At 52.8% G+C, this 20,747-nt stretch overlaps 1 protein-coding gene across 8 annotated transcripts in view; it reads right to left on the minus strand.

The window, feature by feature from the left end:
• Positions 1–20,747, minus strand: part of MICAL2 (microtubule associated monooxygenase, calponin and LIM domain containing 2) — a 229,449-nt gene that overhangs the window by 71,741 nt on the left and 136,961 nt on the right. For 5 of the 8 annotated variants that reach the window (XM_071218210.1, XM_058305724.2, XM_058305723.2 and 2 more), the window contains 3 exons: positions 14,495–14,681; positions 13,184–13,272; positions 11,913–12,015 (listed from right to left, as the gene is read on the minus strand). In XM_071218210.1, the coding sequence (XP_071074311.1) occupies positions 11,913–12,015; positions 13,184–13,272; positions 14,495–14,681 (379 nt within the window). Of the gene's footprint in view, positions 1–11,912; positions 12,016–13,183; positions 13,273–14,494; positions 14,682–15,680; positions 15,789–20,747 lie in introns of all 8 variants that reach the window. The other 3 variants (XM_058305719.2, XM_058305718.2, XM_058305717.2) reach the window with 1 other exon arrangement.

Consider the following 20,747-nt stretch of genomic DNA (forward strand, 5'->3'; position numbering starts at 1 on the left):
CTTGTACTAGTAATGGTCGTACTAGTAGTACTGGTGCTGGTAGGAGCAATAGACATAACTCTAAAGACAAAAGCAGAAGCCGCGCCAGCGCCTCTGGGTGCCCTCGCTCTGAAGCTTATGTTCATCGTCTCTAGCATCCCGATGACCCTGCAGGGACGCTATTGGAAGAGAGTGGAGTCCACAGGGGTAACACAGCAGGCCACCCAGTGAGTGCACAGTGCTGGGACCCCGAGCAACGGGGAGGTGCCCGGGCCATGTCCCCTGAGCCACAGGTCCCCTTTGGTCTCCACCTACAGATGCCACAGCACCAGCTGCACCACCCCCCCAGGCTTGGCTGTTCTTTGCCCTGGACTTTGCCTTGTCACCTGTGTGCAGAGGGAGGGTGCAGGCCTATGGTGGAGGGTGGGACCCCCAGGGGAGAAGGGCCCACCACTCCCGGGCAGCTGCTCTGCTCAACGCTGAGAGCTCGGGCTCCTCTCAGCCGCCTGGCCAGGCCCACTGCCCCCTGCATTCCGAGCGCTGAGGCCCAGCCGTGCACACGCACGGGAAGGCAGAGCCAGGCACAGTCTGGGAAACGAATGGCCTCACACCACGCCCAGCAGCCAATCCCCAGGCCCCTTGCTGGCACGCCCCTCTGCTGGGTCAGGGCGAGGGTCTGTGCGCCGGTCCTGTGGTGTCACTGTTCCTGCTTTCTAGCAAAGCATGGAGACCCTTCCACTCATCCCAAGGGAAGCAAAGGCAACTCGTCCTGTGCATGGTTTCTAACCCCATTTTACAGATAAGGAAAGGGAGGTTCAGGGAGGTTCTTTTCCTCGACTTAGGTCACACAGCTCCTAACTGCCAGAGCTGGTCTCCCCTGTGGCCTTGCCCACTGTTCTCCCTGGGGTCAAACATTTGGAAAGGAAGACAGAGAAATGAAGAGTGTCAGGATCCAGTCAGGAAAACAGAGCCCAGGCCAGGGAGTGCAACAGAGGTAATTTAGCACAAGAAACTAACTGAAGAGCTGAAAAGCAAACGGGGATGAGGCTCTACCCAGAGAGGAGCCACAGCAGGAAGAGCCAGTGATGCCAGGGCCAGAAGTATGGGTTCCCTAGGGAGCGTGCCCAGTGGAGGTGGGCCCACAGGCTGGGCAGGGACAGGCACCACCGACGAGACACGGCCCCTGCCCGGGGGCAGGGCTGGGAGGAATGCCCTGGCCCTGCCTTTGTCCTGCCCTCCAGTGTCCCACTAGAGCTTCCCAAGGTCCAGCCTAGTAGGAAACCAGTTGCAAGAGAGCCTGGGAAATGTTGTTTTCTGGGGTGACACCTCTGTAACATGAAGCAGAGCAGGGGAAGGGCACGGAACGTATCTGAGAGCAAGCAGGCAGAGTCCAAGAAGCTGAGCATAAAGCAGCGCCCCACTCTCTCGTAAGGTGGATGGTGATGAGGGAGGGGACACTGACTAGCCGCAGGGGCACGGGGAGCACCCTGGGAAGGGCCTAAGACAGGCAGTGCCTCCACCTTTCAGGGGTGTCCAAACTGCTCTGGAGAGGGACTTGCCTATGCCCGTGCCAAGGGCCTTTGCGGTATGTGGCCCATTGAAGAAAAAAGCACAGGGACCAGACAGCCACTGCCATCCTGGGCGCTTCTAGGAGGGACTCTGCATGGTGTTCTATGGGGACACTGGTTTCCAGGGAGCTTCAAGGGACAAATAAATTGGTGGCTAGCCTGGGCCTCTGGGCCCCTCCACCCTGGGGCCTGGCTGCCCTCCCTGCTGCGCTCTCCAGGCTTCCAGGCCGAGCGAGAGCCGTGTGCAGATGCACGTTCACACAGTATACACATGGGCAGGCGCGTTCCGCTGCAGCAGCCTTGGGGTCAGAACAACGAGATTAAACCTAATGAAAGCCAGAGGAGGCACAGCCTGCGCCGTGTTGGTTCTGTCCCCTTCCCCTTGGCCCTTGCAGAGCTGACCGGCTCCTTCTAGAGCCTTACCCTGGACGTAGGGCCAGGCCTGCCTGGGACGTCAGCCACTGCAGGGCCACGTCCTGGCACATGGCCTCAGAGCACAGCTCCCTCTGCTCCCCCGCAGGGACAGGGTGGCGTCAGGGACCAGTTTCTCTGCTACAGCTCTGAGGGTCCCCAAGCAGCAAGAGGGCTGGATTTCTCTTCTTTTGCTAACAGCAGCAGGTTTGGGGTATTGGTCCTGGGACTGTCTTTCCTCCCCGCTTCTCCCTGCCACAGATAGGGAGGAGGTCTTGCCAGCTCTGGGCATAGCCAGATCTACATCCACGTTGCTCTGAAGGAAAGGGGGGAGGCAGGTGGCGGTGAGGGCGAACTCTGAGCTGCCCAACAGGAGCCCAGTGAAGCAGGGAGGGAAGCAGCCTCGGGATCCACGATCCACTGTCCGTCCCTCCTGGGCAGGCCCCACTGCATGCTGAGCACACACTGCACTTCCAGCCTGCCTCAGGGCAGGAGATGTTATCCTGGGTGGACGTGAGTGCCCTCAGCCGGGGACATGCTCGGGGACACGCTCGACCTGCTGGGACTGGCGTGACTTGAGAGTGGGGGGAGAGAGGGACAGTTCTTGGCCCCACAAGGCGGAAGAGTCAGGGGTCACAGGACCCCGTTTCCCTGGCCCCCCGCAGCCCGGCAGGCAGCCTCTCTTGGTCTCTGTGTCAGGCCTGTGCAGGCGCCACTAGACTCAGGCGGTCAAGGGCAAGTTGCCCCAGCAGCAACCTCAGCCCCGCCCCCGGCCCCACCCCTTGGCTCACACCTGCCACCTGATTCCTGTGTCAGGACCCCGGGAGAGCACAGGATGCTCGGAGGCAAGGCACGGATGAGAGCTCCCCAACTGCCTGGGCCCATCGCTCAAGAGCCCACGGGGCCGACAGGCACTGCTCTTGACTGCCCACCCCAGCCCACTCCCCAAGACACCTGAAGGCCCCCCCCCCCCACCGCAGCTGTCTGTGCAGACCCAGCTCTGCCAAGAGACTGTGATCACGCCCCTCGGAAAGGCAAACGGAGGCAAAATCAAAACTCCAAACTCCCTTCTCACAGCCGGTCCAAGGTCACAGGACACATCTCCCGAACCCTGCAAGACGGTCCCCAGCCTGAGAGGCTGGGCTGCTCCCCAGTCTGAGGTCCAGTGAGAAGCCAGGCCAACCATTCATGAGTTCATCCTACAGATGTTACGTTGAGGGCCTGCTCGGTGCCAAGCACTGCCCTACCTGATGGGGTTATGTGAATGTTCAAACCAAAGACCCTGCCCTCTCAGAACTTATGGTCTAGCAAGGGAGGAAACATACATAAATAATCAGCAAACAATAAATAGGTGAATTACATAACAGGATTGAAGGGAAAATGGCTGGTAGGAAAGGGGACTGGCCGTGCTGGAGGCGCAGGCTGCAGTATTGGTAGGTGGTCAGGGCAGATTCACTGAGGGGCAGACGTGGACAGACTCGAGGAGAAGGAAGGGTCAGCCGCACGGAGATGGGGAGGCTTTCTTGACCGAGGCAACGGCCAGAGGAAAGGCTCCAAGGTGGAGTGTCCTGGTGTTTGGAGAGGACCATGTGGCCAGGACAGAGTGAGCCAGTGGCCAGGGCAGGAGAGGAGGTCAGAGTGACAGAGGCCAGACCACAGAGGCTTTGAGTCCACTGTCAGCCTTCGGTTTTTACTCTGCGTGAGCTGGAGGGTTTTGAGCAGAGGACGTGACTTAAGTTTGAAAAGGAGCTCTCTGCTCTTGTGTTGAAAGTAGGATGAGGGGAGCAAAAGAGAAGCAGGGAAACCTGACAGGAGCCACTGCAGTACCCCAGGAGGAGGTGGTGAGAATGGGCAGATGCTGGGTGGACTCTGAATTCCTGGTCGGCTGGCTATGGGGCCAGGAGAAAGAGGAGTCGAGACCGACTCCAAGGCTTTTGGGCTGAGCAACAGGAGGGACTCGCCATTTCCAGGGAAGGGGCAGGTCAAGGGAGGAATCTGTTTCAGGTTGAAGATCAGGAGTTAGAGTTGGACATTGAAATATGAGGTTCCCATTTCCAAGCAGAGATGCCGAGTGGGCAGCTGCAAACAGACCTAGAGCCTGAGGTGCCTCTTTGCTCAGACTCGGGCACTCACTAAAGCAAAGCAAAAGTCCTGCTGACAGGCTGGAGGGCAGGAGTTCCAGAGCTGAGGCCTGGGGCTCTGACCAGTGGCAGCCAGTGGCTGCTGGCAGAAGGACTGGGAAATCGGAAAACAAGGGGAAGACAGGTGGTGCCACCCAGCGGGTGTTCACCCCCAACCTGAGTATGTCCTGTCAGGGGCTCTGAGCCCCAGCTGATCTAGGAAGTCGCCAGGGCACGCCCGCTGCACAAAATCAGGAAAGTGCTATCGAGAACTTGGCTAAAGATCTTATTGCCACGTGCTGCCATTGGTGCCAGGTGCCTTGCTGGGCACGTTAACAGAGTCCACTCTCACAAAACCCTAAGGCAGAGGCGTCTTGACCCCAAGTTCACAGGAGGGACTTGCCCAGGGCCGCTTAGTCAGTACAAAGTGCTGGGAGCCAAAGACGGGCCTCTCACCACACCACACACCGAGGCCTACGCCTAGCCAGCATCCTACACGAATCTGCTCTTTTCTAGGGGAAGATGCTGCTCTAGCCCTGCCTCATCAGTGAACTTCTGTAGCATCAGGACCAACCGCAAGGTTGCCACGAGGGGGTAATGGGGTTCCACACGCGAAGTGCTTGGCCCAGTGCCCGCACGGAGAAAAAGCTAGATAAATAGCAGCTGTCCTGGGGCTTCCTGAAGCAGTAAGTTCTGTTCCGTGTTTAAGGAATTTTTTCAAAAGCTGTAAAAGTGAGTGCGTTCACACATATAAAGGAGAATAGCCCACTCTGGGTAACCCACTTATTCTACTTAATATTCAAGCTGCACAGAGATTTCTTTCTTCTGCTGGATTATTTCCATAGGATAAATCCCTGGAGCAGGATTTCTGGGCCAAGAGGTCAGAACACTTTTATGGATTTTAATCATTGTTGCCATACTGCTTTCCAAAAACATAGCTCTAACTTATATTTTACTCAATACTAATGACTGAGTTTAAATGTTTTTTACATCTAGTCCTTTTTTGCTTTACTAAATCAGTAGATAGAGCATAATTAATTCATATTCCTTTGAAAGGCAAGCAAGAACATTTTTGTAGGGCTTACATTTTTTAGTATTTACTTTTTAAATTTGAGTGTGAACTGTCTATTCATAGCCTTTGTCCATTTATCATTGGGGTTTTTTTTTAAAGATTTATTTTTTATTTATTTCTCTCCTCTCTTCCCCACCCCCCCAGTTGTTTGCTCTCTGTGTCCATTCTCTGTGTGTTCTTCTGTGACCACTTCTATCCTTATCGGCGGCACCGGGAATCTGTGTTTCTTTTTGTTGCGTCATCTTGTGTCAGATCTCCGTGTGTGTGGCGCCATTCCCGGGCAGGCTGCACTTTCTTTCACGCTAGGCGGCTCTCCTTACGGGGCGCACTCCTTGCGTGTGGAGCTCCCCTACGCAGGGGACAACCTTGCATGGCACAGCACTCCTTGCGCGCATCAGCGCTGCGCATGGGCCAGCTCCACACAGGTCAAGGAGGCCTGGGGTTTGAACCGCAGACCTCCCATGTGGTAGGCAGATGCCCTTTCCATTGGGCCAAGTCCACTTCCCTATCATTGGGTCTTTAACCAACAAATATTAACTAACCACCTACATTGTGCCAGGTGCCTAGGAATACCTCATCTGAATGAACGTTTTAAAAATATCACAGCAAGAACTTCTTTGTTATCAAATTTAATGTAGATTTTACCCCAGTCTGACTGCCTATTTATTTTCATTTAAATTATTATACATACATTTTTAAAAATGCATAGAGCCAAGTGGTGTCAGGTTTTTCCTATGTATTTTTTTCTGTTAAAAAAGTTTTAATGCTTAGCGAGTTTATCACCCCATGATCTAATAATTAGTTAATTCTATTATTTTACTTCTTAAATTTTAAGTATTTAATCCAGTGTTTCTAGATTAAAGAATATTAGACTGAATACTATGTATGTAGAATGTACTATGCAAAAAGAAAAAAAAATACTCTGAATAGGTATGGGAGAGCTGCTATGAACAAAGTTAATTAAGCTTCTTTACTGAAGACATTAACATGTTACTGGACCTTGAGAATTTCCAAGGCTTGGGAGGGACTGGCAAGACTGGTATAAAACATTTCTCAAACTTTGTGACTATGGAACCCTTCATTCACAAAGCACCTCTTGGGGCTAGTGCTCCATTGCCATACTTTGTTGCTTTAACCAAATAAAAATATTTAAATCAAAGCTTCACGGAAGCGGGGGTATTTATCTATTTTGTTCCCATCTGTATCCCCAGCACATAGTAGATAGTCAGTAAATCTTAGTTGAGGGAAACGGACTTTGGCCCAGTGGTTAGGGCGTCCGTCTACCACATGGGAGGTCCGCGGTTCAAGCCCCGGGCCTCCTTGACCCGCGTGGAGCTGGCCCATGCGCAGTGCTGATGCGCGCAAGGAGTGCCGTGCCACACAGGGGTGTCCCCCGCGTAGGGGAGCCCCACGCGCAAGGAGTGCACCCAGAAGAAGAGCCGCCCAGCGCGAAGGAGGGAGCAGCCTGCCGAGGAATGGCGCCGCCCACACTTCCTGTGCCGCTGACGACAACAGAAGCGGACAAAGAAACAAGACGCAGCAAACAGACACAGAGAACAGACAACCGGGGGAGGGGAGGGGAATTAAATAAATAAAAATAAATCTTTAAAAAAAAAAAAAATCTTAGTTGAATAAATGTATGTGTGTATGCATAAATGAACACATGAAAAAAAAAATCCAGCCTCGTACAGCCACACTGAGACAGACACTGTGTAAGATGCAGGGAGGGGCAGGAGCTTTGTCTGGTTTACTGCTGTGACCCAGGACCTTGAATAATCCAGGACATGTAGGCATGCTACAAATACTGGGTAAATGACTAACGGAATAAAGGAATGTGTTACCTGAATGACTGAAGGAATAAAGGAATGTGTTACGTAACCGAGGTCCTGACTTCCAGAGCCTAACATGCTTCTTTGCTGGGAAGGGAAAGAGGATTTTGTCGTGGTTTGAGGCAGCTCTGAAGGCAGATCAGGGAGGCAGCAGCTGGGATCAGAGCTCAGGGCCCCCAAAACACCCCTCTGAAGGTACAAGTGCCCTTATGAGGCTCACAGGTGACTTTTCATACCAGTGTCAGAAATGCCTGGCAACAGCCGGCAGCCCACCCTAGGCAGGGCGAGACAGCAGGAGAGGGCAGGCCCTGCACTGGGTGGTCAGGTGAGACTGCGAACCCTTCCCTTGAACACAGGGCGCAGCTGGGCTGGGGTGCTGAGGGGCCGAGTCACAGCGCCTGTGGGCAGGGTGTCACAGCGTGAGACCCTGATGGCCTGGCCTTTGGGGAGAGGGGGAATATCTGAGGAGCTAAAACGGTTCTGCACCCAGAAGAACACATGGGCCATGTTCACAGACATCCAGGAACAGTTGTCCAGTCCCACCTCCTCCCCTTTCACCCATCACTCAGCTGCCCTCCCCCGCACAACACATTCAAGTACAACCTTTGCTACTCGGGAACCTAAATGAGTGTAAAGGTTATAGGTAAAGCTCTCCTACAGGGCCATGACTGGGATGTACAGGGGCAAATGGGTGCAAGTAGCTGTCGACAGCCTGTTCCCAACAGCTGAGGGCACACTGATGCGCACCCAACCATGCCCACACCTACAGCAGAAAAGGACAAACGAGATTTCAAGAAAGAGACCCCAAAGCCTGGCCCAGGAGCATTGGTAGCATTTTTCAAATATTACCCCTGGGTAATATTTCCTTTCAAAGTGCCCCAGCATAGCCCCAGAGAGTCCCAGATCACCACAAGTCCAAGTCCCACGAGCAGTTTAGGGAAGACTGACCCTAAACCAATCCCTGTGTTGGAGGTTTTAGAAGCTTCCATGGCAAAGAAGAGAGGAAACAATGAGCTTTATAAAGAATCATATTTATTTTCATTTACAGCATCAAATACCATAAATAAAGCTAAACATTGTTTGCTGTGTGCAAAATACAGGGTATTGTGTGTCACTGTAAATGATCACCAAGGGTCACAAACATGTGTTGCTATGAGATGGGGCGGCTAGCTAAAGAGGAGGCGGAGGGGGGCGACACTCTTTGGTTGACATTCTCTAAAGGGAGGGAGGCTCTGCAACAGAAGATAAGACAAGAGCAAGGCCTTCTTACTGGCGTGGCTCTGCACCCACGCAGCCAAGGACGCAGCATGCAGGGTGGAGCAGACGAGGCCGGGAGGGGAGGACGGCCCTGGGCTGCATGCAGGACAGGGACCACCGCAGCCTGCGACAGGCGAGGCCGGTCTACGACAGCTCTACGGCTCGGTGTGCTGTTTCTCTTGAAAAGCACTTTGATTGTCTGCTGCTCCAGATAAAGGCGCCAGCAGGGGATGCTCTGAGCAGAGGCACAGTGGCATTTAAATTGGCCACTCCAGGCCTGGGGCTGAGCCCCTCACCCCTCACCCGTGACAAGGTTTGCTCTAGCTGGAGCTGCCATATCATCTGGGGCTTTATGAGCCAAGGGAGACGAGAGGAGCAACAGCAAAACCTTGGAGCCATCGTGTAGGCTAGGGCAAGGAAAGGATTTGCTAGAATAATTGGAATTACATCTTCAATCTAAAGAGCATGGGTCAAGTTTTTGATAAAGCCTGGCAGTATGCTTTTTAAAAAATCTCCCCCCAAAAGTGTCCCTTATGGATTTGATCAATGATGTTAATAATCTTTATATTAGAAGCAATTTAAGAAGACTGGCTTGACTATGCTTTTTCAGAGGCCTCTAGACAAAAGCACACACTTCAACAGTGGCAGAGCCCTCTCTATGGAACTGTCTCGCAAGCAGGCGGAGTTAGCCTTCCCAAGAAGGTAAGTAGCTTTGGAGATGCGACGGGGAAAGCATGCACGCGGGCCGGCCTGCAGTACCGAGCAGAGGTGGGGCATGCACGTGGCACGGGGCGATGCCCGCTGGGAGGGAGAGGGACCCAGACCTGACCTTCAAGCTGAACACCACCCCGTGTTGTTAATGCCCATGCGACCGAACGAGTCCATTAGTATGCAAGACACTCCCAGCGCAACCAGGGCCACCGGAGTGGGGCTGGGGTGCAGAAAGCAAGTTAGGGGTTAGTACCACTCTCTGAAAATTGGCAAGAAAACCAGTCACCTCAGAGCAGAAGTGTGTCAGCCAAGAAGTGGGTGGAGCACTGGAAGGCTGAAATGAACTGCCGGCCGCAGTGCAAGGTTGGAAAGAGAGAGAAAGGCAGAAAAGAGAACTTAGCTTGGGAGAAAAAAGAAAATGACTGACAACATGGAAGGCACGTGAGTTCTAAATAAGCCAACATTGAAAAAGGGAAACTTCTCCCAACAATTTACTGTTTGCTAAAGAGAGATGAACCTTTCTGGTAGTGACCAGCTCCTTATTTACAAAGGAGTAGATAAACACAGTTTGCACAGACCGACCGTCCAGATATGCCACTCAGAGCTCTAAATGCCTTCAGAGCGCCCTGTCCCCCGATATCCTCTCTGCCCCAATTTTACTCAAGTGCCTCGTACTCACTCTTGAATATGTTGTGGAGGCTGAGAGGAGCTCACTCCTCCAGGATCCACCCGTGGGTTTTGGTCTGCTCACCAGAAAGGTTCAAGGTCTCAGAGTACGCAAACATCTCAGGCTTCTGACAGGCACACCCCATTTCACCATAGTAATTGAAACCAGTCTCCTCCTGGCCATAAATGACATTATTAGATAAACTAAGGCTGGGTTCACAGAGCATGACACAAAGCTTTTACATGGAGCAGCCCACCCTGAACTAACGATCATAACAATAACCATGATGAGTTGTTACACCATAACCTCAAGAATTTACTTTCCATAATGAAACATGAAAGGAGTCAAGGGCTCCTCCCACTGTGCAGAACATCAAAATCCCAACCAAAATTGGGCAAAAAGGCAATGCAAGCCATCAGCCTGAGAATAGTCCCAACAAGGCCAGAGGCATCGGTGCCCATGGCTTGGCTAGGTCGTGCCCCGAGAACTTCAGGAAAGTGTTGGTAGACAAACCCCTCACCCCTTTCTTCTTCCCACCCTATAAAACCATCTCAAAGCTCTCCTGAGCTCTGGCTCCTACCTACATCAGGCTCCATTCTTACTTAATCTAGAGGACCTTTCGAGTGAGGACAGTGGCAAAGAGCTCTCCTGGGCCCAGCAGCTCTGGTGCACTGAGCACCGTAGAAGGCCTTTTTCTATCAGCCTCTCGGTTTTTCAGTTGGACCTTGCAGTTGAGCACGTCCAGGCAGCGTGGGGTGGGGAGAGCCCAGGACGCTTCCAGATACCCAGAGGGAAGAATGCAGGTAGGCCCAATGCCCGTTTTTACCCTTCATAGGGCATATTTCCTTTGAATCAGTCAGTAAGCAGCTTCAACTCCCAACCTCCCCTGCCAGTCAAGACACAGCAAGCTTCCCCCTGGAGGTGGGGCACATTCCTTTCCTAAGATGGTGTGAAAACGGTTGCTGACTGTTTGGGCTAAATATTCATGGCAGCCGAATGACAGCAGCCTGGATGCCTGCAGGCCATGCTCACTGGGCAGGCCAAGCTTCCTGGCAATACCCTGAAGCGCTGACAAACATCCTCAGTTACGAAGGACAGGCAGGAGAAGGCAGATGCTTCTGCTCAGCAGCCAGGGCTGGGGCGCTGACAGGGAGCCCAGCGGTTAACATACAACCGACAAAAGAGCTCCTCTTCAGCATTGCATCAGCTTGACCCGGCTCCGTGTGGCCAAGTACCCGGGGGCTTTCCCTGCACTACTCATTAGTGGGAAGGGAAAATGTATGTCTGCAGCAATCTGGTTCAGACCCTGTGGTTCTGTATCGTTTGGTTGGGATTTGTTATGGAAACCAACTGAAGTTAGGATTTTACATCAAACCAAGGGAGCAAAGCGGTCATCTTCTCTCTGAGAGAACAGATTATAGTCCACTACACACTCCCAAGAGCTTTTGTAGGCTTACTTCCATTTTGCCTTTCTACTCTTTTCTTCTGAAATAATTATGCTTTCATGTTGCAAAAACTGACCCCTGTTGACAAGTAGCATCAGGCTACATAAACATAAAGGCACTGGTCAGGGGGCGGCCCAATCCTGAGTCGTTAGCTCGCAGGCAGTGACCGCTACAACTCACTGCAGTGCTGAAGGGGTTTGCAATACCAGTTGTAAACTTCAAACCCATGCTTAGAAAAATTGACACTCACAGAAAAATGCTTTCCCTTGGCTTATTAAAAGTTAAAGACTGAAATGTAAACCCAGAAATATGGCTCGTTTTAGTATAAAAAAAGTACAAAGCTATAAAAAACATCCTTCATGTCATCCCTGGTCCTAGCATCGAGAGCAGAAGTCACGCTGACAAGGCCAGGCAGAGGTGGGCAATGTGAATCTCTTTGGCTTTGAGCTAATCGGTTAAAGAAGGCCAGGCTTCCACGCCAGAGCCTCAGCAAGCTACAGACACATTGCCGACTCAACCCTGAAACGGTTAAGGCATTAGGGGGCAGGCCAGGGGCTTCAGTGGAGCTTGACTGGGAAGCACCTGAGCACCCAGTTGCGGATGCTGTCAAGGGAAGCCCCGGACTCCTGGTACATGGATGCCAGGACCTCAGAGAAGGCCCAGAGGAGAGGCAGCCCGAGGCTCAGGAGCTCGTAGGTGTAGCAGTAGTTGTAAGCATTGTCCCTGATATGGAGGCCCACGTTGTGCAGGAGCCCCTGCATCCAGTTACGCAGCCTTCGGGGAGTATCAAGCAGGTCCCTCGGCACCCTGAGAGGCCAGCTTAGCAACTTCCTAAAGAAGGAAGTGGTGATACCTGGGGGACTGCCTTCGGGCGTGCCAATGGCTGCAGCTGCGCAGGAGCTTTCGGTGGGAGCGTCTTGCGGAGGCGATTCCTGCTCTTTCCACCTCTCGTCCTCCTGAGAAAGAGATCAAAATAAGGGCACTGAGTCCATGACTCTCAGAGAAGACCCCTCCATCAAAACAGACTGCCACAGAGCCAACCAAAGTCTAACTCGCTGGGCCCTGCGTTCATCAACCAGCCCCCAAAATGAACTCAGTCCCCCATTTTCTGTTGAAGGGGATGCTGAACATGGAGACAATTTTCTGGTGCGCAAATTGATCATTGGGTTCATGGGCCTTCAAAATATACATGGCACATGACCGAGCAATCCCACCTCTGGGGATGTCTCCAAAGTCAATCATTAAAATACGGATAAAGCTATGAGTGTAAAGATGCTCACTGCAAAAAATAGTTATAAGGTAAAGATATTAAACACAAAGGCCCAACAATAAATATGGTATGAGTTAAATAAATCATCAACCATCCATAAAATAGAATCTTCTACAAGTATTAGAAACTATACTCTAAAGGAATTTTTAATATGTTCCTAGTAAACTGGGAGTGAATAAATAAGGATATAAAAATGTTGACATAGGAGGATTCCAAATAGGTTAAAATATATTCACACAGGAAAAACTCTGGAAGGAAATGTTACAAAATGTTAATTATGGTTTTTTCAGGGTAAAGCAATTATGGGTGAGTTCACCTTCCTCCTTTATATAGTTTCATTTATTAACCCCCCACCCCCTTTTCACTGAACCTATATCATTTGCACAATCAGAAAAAAAGTTTTAAGTTGTGGGCTTTGGTTGGTGGCGCGTTGATCAATCAAGCAGCTAAGAAGGGTATTGACTAAGACATGGCAGAAAGGGGTGCGATCATAAGCTGCCCCAAAGCAGGGATCCCTGAAGACAGCACCTGTGATCGGGTGGATCCCAGCCACAGGGGTGCCACGCGGCTTTCTTGTAGCTGAGCACCTGGTGGGAAGGCTCTTCTTGGCTTCATACCAGAAGCCAGAACAGCCACTCACCTGGGAGCTGGTCTCTGGGAGGGACAAACCCTAGAGAGTGGCTGGACAGACTGAGGCAAAGAACGCTGCACCAGGAAGTACAGGCCTTCTCTTGATCTGTGAGTCTCAATTCTTTCAGGGCCAGAAAAATTGTCTTTCTGTTGAGGGACCTTGAAGACCTTCTCTTTTAAAGAAGTCTTCCCTGTTTCACCAGCACTTTTGAGATAAAACATACCTCTCTTTGTTGCTTCAATTCTGCCCGTCTCTTCCGCTGCTTATTGTTGTTTTTGCAGTGAATGAAATGAGGCTTGCAGTAAAATCTGCCTGTAAAGAGGGAAACACACACACACAGACACACACGCTGGTTTTGCTCCATAAACCAGAGCCACAGGAGACATGAGCCAAGTGCCACTGACTAGATCCAAAAGTGCCAATGACGGAAATAAGCCCAGGACGGTCTCAAACTTGGGAAACAGTTTCTGCCACCTGCTGTAAAAAAGGGGCACTGAGGTGAGGCAGCCTGAAAGGCGGGCAGCAGCAGGGGACTCGGGGTGGGGCCACCCCCAAACCAACGGAGGCCAGGCGTCCTCAAGAGACCAGCTGCCAAACGGGCAGCTCTGCACAGCGATGTCCCTCCCAGCTCCTCTCCCTCCTGGGATCCCTAGGGTGAGGGAGATGGGGATCAGATGGTAGCAATAGGGGGGCCGAAAAGGCCCGGCAGGGCACACACCGGCTAACTGGCTACTACCCAGAACCACCGGGCACAAACAGAAAAGCCTTCCTGGCTCCCTGTTACAATTCAACAACAGTGATGGTAACAATGACAATAATGCAGAACTTAGGTAGGAAAAGCACTATTCCTCACAGCGGCCTGAGGGCCAAATGCGATTATCACCTCCCTTTACAGAAGAGGAAACTGAGCACTTGCCCAAGGCTACATGGCGGGGAAGTGGTACAGTCTGGATTTGAACCCAGTTTAGTTTGAGGGTATGTGACTGTAACCACTAAGCCGGTCACCACCTCTCATTATATATGAAAGTGCAAATACAAAGTGTTGAAAATTAGAAAATAATCACTCATTCCAATGAGCACCATTCCTTCACGCATAATCTAGGTAGGCAGTGCACGACCCGAAGGTGACACTATGATGATTATGTTTATAGTGTATACTTTAGAAATGAAGATAAACCATTTATGAATCCTTTATAACATGCCAGCTGTGGTGCTGAGCACACTACACAGTTATCAGGCCTGATTTTCTTGGTCGCGCAGGGTCAAGGAAGGACGTGAGGCTAAGAAAGTGCATACAGAGCACCCAGCACATAGTAGGTGCTCACAGGGGCCTGGTCTGCAGAGGCCAGGAGCTTCTTCTACCCCTTCCCCTCAGGACCCTGGCCTGCCACAGACGGCCACTCTCTCTCGCAGCAGCTCTCCGTTTCCCGAAGCAGCTTTTCCAACAAGGTCACGCTCTCTGAGCCGTGCTGGGGACCCAGACGGAAACCGTGCGGAGGCTGAGGCCAGCGCCGTCCCTGGGCTCTGCTCCTACCTTCCTCGCAGTCGAAGGCATAGGCGGCCAGGCGCAGGGTGGCGGTGCAGACGGTGCAGCGGAAGCACTCGCGGTGGAAGAAGTGGCCCTCGGCGCTCAGCCGCTCCATCACATACACACGCTTCTTACAGAAGAAACAGGTGTCGCTGCCGCCCAGGCTCAGGGGCAACGCCTTCCGCAGAGACTCCTAAGGGGTCGGGAGAGCCAGGTGTCAGGGCTGGCGCCCTCTGCTTCAAATCCTCGGCCCAGGCAGTTAGAAATCCCGACGGAATCCTGCGACCCCATGGCTTCCTCCTTGCTGCTCGGGCGGCAGAGAGGCAGGGGTGGGACGCTGTGCTGTCAAGACAGACCCCACCCCTGCAGGGGCAGCGGTTACGTTTACTCCCAGGCAGGCCACTGACACCAGGCGAGCTGGGGGCGGCCCTGCCCACCCAGAGGCTGCTCTGGTTCTGGGCTGGGAGCGATGCTCCTGGGTGAGCTGGACAGGGCACTGAGCTCCAACACGCCGGCCCCGACCCGGGGACGTTCTCTCCAGAAATCTGCCCCTGGGGCTAAGAGGTGCCTGGGTGCAGAGTAAAGTCACTGAAACGGATGGAGAATGTTTTCTGCATCCTCCACCTCCCTGCAGTAACTTAGGCACGGAAACCTTGTGGTATCAAAACCGTTCAAGAGAACCGCAGCAGAGGGAGAGGTTGTGTCCTCCAGACCCCTGGGTGGTCCGTCTGCCCGTCGAATTCCTAAATGCAAGCGGGGAGGGCAAGGGTCCGGGCAGGGTCATTAGAGGGGGAGGTGCCAAGAGGAAACCCACAGAACTGTCCTCTCAAGTCGCTGGGGATGGCAGCCGTGGCCTAGGTGGAGAGGAGGAGAACACGAAGGAAGGGGATGCCTTTTCTGGTACTTAATGCTCAACCCTGAAGGTCAAGGATGTCCTGCTCCAACTGGCCTCACCTGGCCTCTGACAGAGCACTCCTCCAGAGCCCCGAGCAGCAGGGAAGACGCTCTGTTTTGTGAAACGACCTGAATGAGCTTTGTCTTTTAGGAAACCCAGCCTCCCTCTAACCTCTGCTCTTGTCCAGCCCACTCTCAGCCTTTGAGGGCCGAGGTAGCTTCTCCGGGTCCTCACGCATTCTCCTGCGAGGCCGGAGCCCGTGTCTGTGGGTGACCGGTGGAGGGTGCACGTCCTTACCAGGTCTGGCGAGGTGGCCTGGGCCTTAGGCCTGTGATCGTTCATGTACAGATTGACCAGGACTTCAGCGGCAGCCCCTATCCCGCTGGACACTTTCCCTACCGTCAGCTACCCAAGAGCAGAGGCAGAGGAGACAGAGAGAAAGGGAGAGGCCAGTTAGCACCGGGAAGGAGAACGCGCACAGGCCGGCCGCGGGACAGGCCTCCGCAAACACGCGCAAGCAGCACCCGAAGGCCCAGCAGAGCCCAAACCAGTCAGGTGTGGGCCACGGGCATTCTGGAGGTGGAGGAAAGGAAGGATGTGGGGGACCCTGTGGGCCCGGGTGAACCAGAGGACTCGAAAAACTCCATCCATTGGGGATGCGACGCACTGGGGGTTGCTCGAGCCTCACGTTTTACAAATGGGGCAAACGAATCCCTGGGAGAGGAAGGGGCCTCACCAAGGTCCCTTAGCAAAGAAATGCAAGACTCAGGATGATACTCAGGCCTCCCGACCCCCAGCCTTCACCCCAGCTCTCTCATCAGGGGCTGGGATGACTCGTGTTGCTATCTATCCAAGATGTCTGTATCGCGTACTGTGCTACCACAGCTCTCCAAAACCCGAGGCAGAGAAACCAAGCAGAGGAGAGGAAAAGCAAGGAACCAAGAGCTGCCAGACTCCAAGCCACTATCACTGCTGTCTTCCCACAGCACCCCGTCCTCGGAGGGCGGTGCTTCTGAGTGAGCAGCATGGCCACACACAGGGACCGAGGAAGGGCTTGGACCCGGTGCCACCCCGCCCCGCTCTGCAGCCTTGCACAGAGCCCCTGACTTTTGATTTTGGCTTTCTCATTTAGGGAAATGGGGATAACGGTTTCTGCCTCAAGGATGCGGGGTAAGGACAGAATGAGATAACGTGAAAGTGCCTGGCACTTGGCAGGGGCTGGGGCAGATTCATTTTGCTCTGCCCTTCCTTCCTCTGAAATCAGCCTGCCCCAGCCTGCTCTGCACCCCCGAGTCCCTAAGGAGGGATGCTCATGTCTAACCTGAGCCTCTCCAGTCAAGGGCTACAGACCACCTTGCAAAAACAGCAGTGCCTGGTACGGGAGGGGAGCAGGATGGGAAGCTCTGCAGGAGGCTCCAGGTCGCAGCACCCAGGGACGCCCAGGCTGGGGCTGGCTGAGGACAGCCGGAGGGATGGAAGCAGCAGGGGCCCTGGGGATAACTGTCTGATGGACAGTGGGTGGCATGGCGAGGCCCACCTACGAATGCCTGGATCCCCACCAACCTGTCTAGGAGCTGGTGAAGGGTGGGAGCTGACAGCCCGAAGGGAGCCCAGCTACTCCCCACTTTCCCACCACCTCTGCAAACCCACCCCAGGAATAAACACTCCTGATCCCACCACGGAAGGAGGCTCCAGACCCTCCCGGCCTCCAAATCCAGCTTCGGGGAGGTGTGGCCAGAGAGCAGCAATTTAGGCAGAAGGGACAGTGAGCTTGACAAGAGGTAACAGTAACTCACATGTGGACAAAATAACGCTCCATCTAAACCCAAGACTGCTCTGGGGAGGCCACGAAGCAGAAAGTTCAGGCAACAGCAAAGCAAGTGGCGCCAGCCTTGCCACAGCTCCCCAACTTGTGGTAGAGGTGTCCATCTCAGGCCAACGGCCAGATTCCAGCAAAGCCCAGGCACTGAAAAGGATCAAGAGGAACTGGGACGCCAAGCAGGTGGATGAGCATGACAAGACCAGGGGGACCCTCACGCCACTGCTCGTGAAGGAAGCCCCGGCAGCTTTCTAAAAAGCAACTTTGGAAACAGCACTCGTGGAGACGGTGGCTGCGGGCCTCAGCAGGCCTGGGTGTGGCTGCCCCCTCAGGCTCCGGCAGGTGGGGTCTCAACAGACTACAAAGCCTGTCCCTTCTCAGTGGCTACAGCTGCCAGGCCAGGCGCCCCCCATTCCTCCCTGCCCCAAGCTGGCCCAGCCTCGGATAGATTAGTACTCTGTTTCCCAGCACAGGCGCTGCCATTTTCAGGAGGTTACAAATGCTAAGAAACTTGGCCCCTGCTTTCAAGAAAGGTTCAGGTGCACTGGCTCAGGACAATAAGCTGTTGTTTGCCAGACGTTCCACCCTTCCTCCCCTTTCTCCCCTCGTGGAGGGCCCCAGCACTGGCCCCCTCAGATGGGGGCTGGAGAGTACAAAGTACTTCCTGGTTTGTTTCAACATAAAGAGGGGAGGGAAAGAGAGAAGGTCAGCTTCACTCTCGGTACTGTCCCTGGGGCCGCTGTCCCCGCTGGCCCAGTGTGGGAACGTCCTCTGAGGTGCTCTCTCAGAAAGGCATGCTGTGCCATGTGCAATGCCCACACGCAATTATTGCCTCCCCTGAGTTAGCAGAGATTGAGACCGTGTTCTGGGGCTTTACATGCTCCTCCCTAATGAGGCCTTATTAACCACTTAGCTAATAAGCACTTTGTGCCACTGAGATTGCAAGCAATCCCGACTTAGGCAACAATTACTGAAGCATGCAGAGGGCCCTGAGGTCGCTGCATGGCAGGGGACATCATCAGAACGTGTCTGTGCAGCTGCAGGCTGCTCCAGTGGTTCTACTGGCACAGGGTGTACTGTCCAGGCCCCCGGCCAGGGGATCTGGGATGAAGACCACAGCCGTCGCCCCTTTACTAGGGGCCGAAAACGCTCGCTTCTCCCAATAGCAACTATATTTCCGTTCTGAGAGAGTGACTTTTTAAAGAAAAATGAAACGAATGCACTGTTCAGAAAATCAGCAGGGGGTTTCCCACACGCTCTTCCCAGCCTGAAGGAAACCAGCCCAGAATACCATGGATGCTTCCATAAGAGGTCCCAAGAAAAGCAAGGGATGGAGAACTTGTCTCAAGTGATGAGAAGCTCACCCCAAAGATCAGTGTCAAGGCCAAAGTTGTCCTGGGGATTAGGATATCTGTTTCCTCACAGCAGAACCACCTCATTGATTCTGTAAGAGTAAGGATACGACTGGCTAGTTAGACTTCTGCTGGCTGGACTTGAACTATCTGTAGTGAAGACCAGGTTTTTCTTTTTAAATTTCTAATCCATTGTGGTCTGAAACTTTCAGATAAAATAAAGATGAAATACTAGAGCTGATCACACACTGGAATACGTGGCAAGGGCAAATTGCTCTCAAAGTCTCTAATGCTTCCTCTCACTTTCTGTTCTCACTGAGTCATAGACCAGTGCCTGCCTGTGGACCACACTCTGAGTAGCATGGCTATGACCATTATCAGGCTCCTAGAATCCTGAGAAAGAGAGGGATGTTCAACCTGTGGAGAAACTTCCAAAGGCAGAGGTCCAGAGAACACATCCTGGTGTTGACCTCGGGGCAAGAGACTTTATGCAATGGAGTGCCAGCCACCTATATCCTTTAGGAGGACTGCTCGAGAAGAAACTTACAACTTGGCTGGAAACAATTTGTCAAAAATTGGAATTGGGCAAAATAATGATTTGGACCAAAATGATCATGTCTCACCCACTGGATGTTTAAGAATTTGTCATTCTGGAGTCCAGTAGGACTGCTTTTGCAAATTTTTTGTCTTTCAATATTCTTATAATTTTGAAGAATTTGGGCATTTCCCCCTGTACATTTTCCCTCAAATTCTAATTATCTTTCAGCCAATTACTGAGACCAAGCTAAAATGGATGGATATTTTGGGTTGGCCATCATCTCACATTACATTAGATTAAGCTCATCTGTAAAATGGACAGATCACAACCAACCTCACAGGGTTGCACAAAGGAGTCCTAAAATTGCCTGGACCATGCCTCGGAGCTTGGCCCACAGGAGGTACTCTGCATACAGCTAACGAGTCCAAATCACTGCTGTTTGTGTAGCTTCACATTCTCACATTCTGGGACTTCCTTTCTCCTCTCTGATCCACTTATCTTGACCTGTGACCCTCCCTCTGGGAAACCCTTGGTTGCTTGGCTTCCCTGCTTGGCAAGAGTAAAACAGTGTGGCCCATCCAGGGTGTACACACTGTCTTCTTTCTCTTAAGCCACCCCAGACTCAAACATGGTGGCACAACTGTGGTTACAGGCAGTGATGCCAGAGGCTGTGAAAAATGGGGTACCTCCACCTAGAATATTCCCAAGGCACCCCTGGCACTCCCAGCACAGAGTGCTTCCATGGCCCCCACCTGGACTGGGAGCATTCCTCACACTGCACCCAGCTGCCCTATCTCCACTCCAACTTGGCTCCCTGGTGCCAGGGACCCCATCTTCGTTATGTCTGCATTCCTGCTGCAGAGCAGGTACTCTGAGTGGAGGAAGAAGAGGCTCCTTGGCCGTTTGTGAGCAATGGAAACTTTTCTTTCCTTGGGACTTGAGCTAGCATAGCAGGTGTCCAGACTGACCTTCTCCACAGAGCTGGGTCACCTGTGGCCATCCGGCCTGCTGTGAGCACCAGACAGCACCACTCAGGGTCAGACAGGGCTGAGCAGAACTTCCAGGGCCTCAGAGCTAAGGGCAGGCAGAAACAGGAGGAGGAGTGAGGGAGGTCTTGACCGGAAGTCAGAGGTCTTCTGGGCCCACCTGGGCAAGGACCTTCCTCGCCAGAGTCTCTGGGTAGGGCTGTTGTCCTGAGTTCTTAGCTATATGCCCAGGGCAAGGGAAGGGGAAGGCAAGTAACTGAAACTGCCTTGTTTGAGGGATTCCAGAAAATCATACTCTCAGAGCTGAGATGTAGACCTTCCAGTGGGAGTCCAAGTCTGCCCACCTTCGTCCCCTAGTGCCAGGCACTGTGCTGTGGGTTGTGTTCATTTCAACCTCACAGCCCTGCAAGGTGGGGCTTTTAAGTCCCCTCACCATAGACAGCTGAGATCAGGGAAGCTCTAACTCGCCTGAGGTCAAACTGTTCTTAAGGGACTGGGATGGAAGGAGAAGACTGAAGGTGGCTCCTTTTCCTTCAGAAAGAGAAGAGTCAACATCTATTTTAGGTAAAGGAGCGTTCTTAAGGAATTCTCCACGGGAAAAGGAGATTTGCTGGATTCTTAGGGCATTTTGCATACATTAGGTAATTGCAGTATAGTCATCACTTTCCA

Source organism: Dasypus novemcinctus, chromosome 10 (genome assembly GCF_030445035.2).
Source record: "Dasypus novemcinctus isolate mDasNov1 chromosome 10, mDasNov1.1.hap2, whole genome shotgun sequence".
Classification (NCBI taxonomy): domain Eukaryota; kingdom Metazoa; phylum Chordata; class Mammalia; order Cingulata; family Dasypodidae; genus Dasypus; species Dasypus novemcinctus.